General features: G+C 60.1%; 3 protein-coding genes across 3 annotated transcripts; 1 reads left to right on the forward strand and 2 right to left on the reverse strand.

The window, feature by feature from the left end:
* Nucleotides 1-77: 77 nt before the first annotated feature.
* ACA1_088200 (uncharacterized protein) lies at nucleotides 78-560 on the forward strand (the record flags this gene model as incomplete). The annotated part of the gene is made up of 2 exons (XM_004338570.1): nucleotides 78-266; nucleotides 303-560. The coding sequence occupies 2 exons, from the start codon at nucleotides 78-80 to the stop codon at nucleotides 558-560; spliced, it is 447 nt and encodes a 148-aa protein (XP_004338618.1).
* Nucleotides 561-1,437: 877 nt separating this feature from the next.
* ACA1_088210 (lightdependent protochlorophyllide reductase, putative) lies at nucleotides 1,438-3,041 on the reverse strand (the record flags this gene model as incomplete). The annotated part of the gene is made up of 9 exons (XM_004338571.1): nucleotides 1,438-1,554; nucleotides 1,627-1,718; nucleotides 1,779-1,913; nucleotides 2,021-2,137; nucleotides 2,210-2,285; nucleotides 2,360-2,539; nucleotides 2,638-2,756; nucleotides 2,846-2,914; nucleotides 2,969-3,041. 9 exons carry the CDS (start codon nucleotides 3,039-3,041, stop codon nucleotides 1,438-1,440), a joined length of 978 nt encoding a protein of 325 aa, XP_004338619.1.
* Nucleotides 3,042-3,440: 399 nt separating this feature from the next.
* Nucleotides 3,441-5,108, reverse strand: ACA1_088220 (PQQ enzyme repeat domain containing protein; the record flags this gene model as incomplete). The annotated part of the gene is made up of 1 exon (XM_004338572.1): nucleotides 3,441-5,108. The coding sequence occupies one exon, from the start codon at nucleotides 5,106-5,108 to the stop codon at nucleotides 3,441-3,443; it is 1,668 nt and encodes a 555-aa protein (XP_004338620.1).
* Nucleotides 5,109-5,256: the final 148 nt, after the last annotated feature.

The raw sequence follows: 5,256 nt of genomic DNA on the forward strand, positions 1-5,256 counted from the left end.
GAGTCATCTTCCAGAGCAACGTGTTCCAGGCCTCGAAGGTGGTCGGCCGCCAGGACTACTTCGACCAGACCGTTCTCATGCTCTTCGCCAAGAACGAGACCTACGCGTGGCTCACCTGGTGGGGCTTCTGTGGCAGCAGCCGCGGCCACCTCGAGTACTTTGACGTACTCCAGGACGCCATCAAGGGGACCTCGTTCGCGGGCCTCGTACGTATGTCCGACGGCCGCCCGGCCCAGCTCTGGGAGTACCGGTCGCCCAACAACTGGGTACGCCGTGTGTGGGTGACCAACGACACGCGTCAGGAGCCGCTCCGGGCATGCTCCTACTGGGCCTACGACAACACGGGCTACGATGTGGAGTTCACGGGCGTGAGCGCAGGGGGGTCGCCGGACGACTTCAAGCCGGCCGGATCGTGCTCGGTCCCGTCCGCCGTCACCGGCCACCACGGCTTCGACTCAAATGCAGTGGAGCCGAAGGAGATGCAGGCTGGCCGCCGTGCGAGCGAGGCCATCACCGAGGCGAGCTTAATGCTTATGGCCAGGAAGCTGAGAAAGGATTAAGCATTCATGAAGGCCAAGCCAGGTTGTGGGAAGTTCTGTACTTGTCCTTAAGAACAACCAACAGTTCCCTGATTGTGATTGTGCGATCCCCCAGAATACACTGCACCATATCCTCTTTTTTTTGTTTTTTGTTGTTTTTTTTTGCAGAGTTGGCACATCTTCCAGCCCCCTTTGTTGTGCCTATGCATACCTCCTAGCCAAGCAAAGGCTGGGCTATGTTCAGCTTCGTCTTGCAGGTGGTTTGTCTTGTAGAGGCACTGCAACCACATTGATTCAGTGTTGATCCTATGTTGCACTCGTGCAGACAAAGTCAGACCGCACTGTAACAAACGACAAAGAAAGTCTCCATCTGGTGGCTGTGGAGAGTGTGTGGCTGTTGGTTGGTATTGGATACGGCCATACTGCGCAGAAAGCACCGCTTCCCATCTGAACAGCGAAGTTAAGCTGCGCCAGGCGGTGTTAGTACTGGGGTGGGCGACCACCCGGGAATCCACCGTGCCGTATCCTCCTTTTTTGCTTCTTCCCTCCGCCTCTCGACCTGGCACGTTTGGAGACAGTAAACAGACGCGAAGCCGTCCTAGCTCAGTCGGTAGAGCGCAAGACTCTTAATCTTGTGGTCGTGGGTTCGAGCCCCACGGTCGGCTATCTCTTTTTGTTTTTGTACAATCAACCACAAGCGCTGCCTGGCCGCCATGGAGGCGCCTCTGGTCTCCACCGCAGGCAGCAAAGGCGCCGGAGAGGAGAACTGACGCAGATGGAGGCCAGATACACCCACCCATTGACCTGGTTGGTCCTTGTTCGGAGGGATGGATCTCCAACTCCCAGTTTGATCTCCCTTGTTTTTCCTAGCATGCTGCAAAAGGCCTGATGAAGGGCACTAGTGGGTGGTATCCTCCTCTTTCTTCTCGGCCTCAGTCTCATCTTCTTCCGCGGGCAGTCCGACCAGCTCCAGCGAGGCTCGCCACAGCTTGTCCTGCGCCTCAATGTCGCGCGACTGTGGCCGGAGGGAAGGCGCACGCAAAGTGTTGGCCCAACGCGACGACACGACACATGCGAGATAGAGTACCTGGGCTGATGAGGGGATTTCGCGACAGTCGGAGTAGTACTTGCCGCCGACGCCCTCGAGTTCGTCCGCCGTGGCCGCCCAGATCGTGGTCTCTTTTATGCGTGTGGTGAGCCACCAGGCATTGCGTTGGAAGACTGAGGCGAGGGGAGTACCGGCGCCTTGGGCGGGCGTCTTGAAGAAGACGGAGCCCAGGCCGTAGGCGATGTACTTGAGCGGGCCGGGGAGGTCGCGCCACAGGGACGTGTTCACCACGCCCGGATGGAGCGCGCAGATCGTCACTCCGCTCCCTGCGGTCACATGGAACGATACGACACGCACACGACAATACAACACATGATGCACGCGCAGTGTAGCCACGTAGCGAGTGTGTGTGTGTGTGTGGCGTGGAGCGTACCTTCGAGGCGGCGCTGTAGTTTGTTGGCGTGGAGCACCTGGGCGAGCTTGGACCGCGAATAGGCCGTGTAGCGGCTGTAGTTCCGCTTGCTCTGCAAATTGTCAAAGTCCAGATTGGCTGCACACAGCGGACGCTTGGCGTCAGTCACACTGAGCCGCACGCAGACACACGAAGTGCATGGCCACGTACCCATGGTGTGCGCGCGCGAGGAGACATTGATGATCCTCGCAGGCGCCGATTCCTTCAGCTTATCCAAAAGCAAGTGCTGCAGCCACATCATGTTAACACGACACGCACGACACCCACGACACCACGAGCGCAGCAAGGAGGTGTGGGTACGGTGAGCAGAAAGTGGGAGAGGTAGTTGACGCCGAACTGGGACTCGAAGCCGTCCTTGGTCTCGCCGTACGGCGGGCTGTAGATCCCCGCGTTGTTGATGAGGAGGTGGAGCGGTTGGCGCTTCTGCTTGAACTCCTCGGCGAAGTCGCGCACTGATTGGAGGGAGGTGAGGTCCACCGACTGTTGTTTTGTTGACCATCGCACGCGCATACAACGCAACACGGCCAGCGACACAACCCGCACACATTGCACACAACACGGGTGAGTCCAATGCGCACGGGGAACTGGTAGAACGCGACGCGTACCATGCATTCGGCCGAACCGGGGGACACTGCTTGTTCTCCCTCAGCCGCCAACTCCTCGACCACCTTCCCGCACTTGGCCGTATCGCGACATGCTCCATATTGAATGAAAAAAAGTAAATAATAAGAATATAAAACAAAGAACAATATGAATTACAGGGAAATCTTCTTGGTGGGGTGCTACCGAGGACGACGTGGTAGCCGCGCTGGTAGAGTGCACGGGCGGTCTCCAGGCCGATGCCGCTGGTCGCACCTGTCACCACCGCTACGCGACGTCCGCGCTCTTCTCGCCCCTCTGCTACCGCACCCTCGGTCGCCTCTTCCACCACTGCGCCACCACTTCGTTCAAAGTGGGCACCGATATCCTCAGGTTCCTTCATCACCCCAAGGATACTGTACACAATGCCAATCTTTTGCACGTCAGATTGGAAATATGCACAAATTTTTAGTGAAATATTGGGTATTTGTGATAACTTATTGATGTTGGTTCGTTTTTGATCTCCAGTGTTGCGTGGAGTGTATCTTTGTAAAGTTTATCTGTCATGTTGATCATCTGATGCCTCAACCAAGATGAGTGTGTTGACCCAAACAACTCCATTGAATTTGGAATGTTGTGATTTCTCTGCAGACAGAGAGTCAACTTGGTTGTGTCTGTTTATTGTGGTGCCTTGAAGAAGCCTCACATGGCTCACTTGCTTTGTGACCCCAAAGACTAAACCCCCAGCCAATAAGATGAATAAAGTATTGGGTGCATTTGCTCACGTAAAGATGGTTGAGCATCAGCACGAGGGGACGGAGAAGGCGTAGAAGGTCTTGCAGCCCCTCCCAATGCGCGCGTAGCCGCAGCCCCAGTAGACCGAGCCCGACACGACCGACGGTCCGCTCACGGCAGAGCCGCCCGGCGCGTAGTCCCACAGGATGCGCCCCGTGTCCGCCTGCAGCGCGAAGTAGTTCGACGCCCCCAACGACTTGGTGCTCGACCCGACGAGGAACACTCCGTTGGCCGCCGTCACTGCCGAGTACGCCGTGGCGCCCCTCGCCGCCGCGACGCTCGAGTTGGCGGCCTGGCCCTCGGGCACCGCCGTCTGCCACACGATCGACCCGTCGGCAGGGTCCAGCGCCGTCCACAGTCCGCCGTAGGTCGAGCCGCCCGAAGGTACCAGGCCCTGGACTTCGGCGAAGTTGGAGTTGGTGATGGCAACCACGATCCGCTGGCCGTCGAAGGCCGCACCCCACTGCGCGCCGCCGTTGAGCCCGGCGGGGCCGGCCTTGCGCGCCCAGGCCAGCGCGCCGGTGGCAGGGTTCAGGGCCACCATCATTCCGTTCTTTTGGCCCGCGGTGACCAGCCTGCGGGTCTCGCGCCGGCCGCGGTCGTTGGTCACTTCGTAGGCGATCAGCATCGGCGCCTGGCCGAAGTCGGCGTCGGCGCCGGGCACCGCCGGGCAGTTGGAGTTGGGCGTGGCCGAGTAGTTGGCCGGGAAGTAGTTGGGGTTGCAACCGAGGTTGTAGGCGTCGTCGAGGTAGTCGCCGGGCGCGAAGGACCTGGCCCAGGCCACGGCGCCGTCGGTTAGGCGCATTGCCACAATCGAGTCAACGTGGTTGTGGGGGTTGACCAGGCACTGGCCCGGCGGCGTGCCCTGCTCGCGACAGGCCCGTATGTCGGCGGTCTCGCGGTAGTTGTTGCCCGTACCGACGTAGACCAGCCCGAGCTGGTCGTCAACCGAGGGGCTCGAGCCCCACACCGGCGCGCCCGAGTAGTTGGCTGGCGTCATGTAGGTTTGCCACTCGACGCGGCCCGACCGGGCGTCGAGCGCCGCAAACGAGCCCCTGAACGTGCAGCACGGGAACTCGGGCACGGCGCCGAACTGGTTCTCGGTGCTCGAGACGCCCACCAGCACCCGGTCGCGGTGCACGGTGGCCGACATGGTGATCACTGCGTTCGGATGCGGATCGAGCAGTGTGCGCCATACCAGTTGGCCGTCGGTGGCGTTGAGCCCGAAGAACCAGCCTGAGGCCATGTCGCCCAGCAGGACGAGGTCCTCCCACAGGGCCGGAGAGTTGCGCGACAGTGAGCCCGAGCTGATGCCAGTGGCGTTGTCGATGGTGCCCACAATGTCAGTGATGGCGTCGAGCCGCACGCTCCACCGCACGGCCCCGGTGGCAGCCGACACGCACCACACGTTGCCGTTCCAGTCGGGGAAGTAGACCCAGCGGCCGTCGGCCGACACGGTGGGCACCGCGGTGACGTCCGAGGGCACGTCGAGCTTCCACTTAGGCGTCAGCTGGTGCACATTCGACTGGCGGATGCAGGTCTCATCGACTGCGCGGTGGTTGTTGCTGATGCCGTTGCCCCAGTTGGGCCACCCGCCTCCGCCAGCGCTGTGGGCCGGCTGCGATAGGTACAGAGCGAAGGCGACCATCAGCAGGAGGAACGTAGTACGAGTCATTGCTTGTTGTTTGGCTTCTTGGTGTTGCTTGTTGGGAGTAAAGTGAAGACCGAAAAAGCTGCGCCTTTTGTACCGTGCCGTGTTTGTCCGAAAGTTCGAGTTTGTAACTCTCCCACCTTCGCTCGAAGAAACGAGAGTACGACTTCGG

The sequence above is a fragment of the Acanthamoeba castellanii genome, assembly GCF_000313135.1.
Source record: "Acanthamoeba castellanii str. Neff unplaced genomic scaffold scf7180000084639, whole genome shotgun sequence".
NCBI classification, from domain to species: domain Eukaryota; phylum Discosea; order Longamoebia; family Acanthamoebidae; genus Acanthamoeba; species Acanthamoeba castellanii.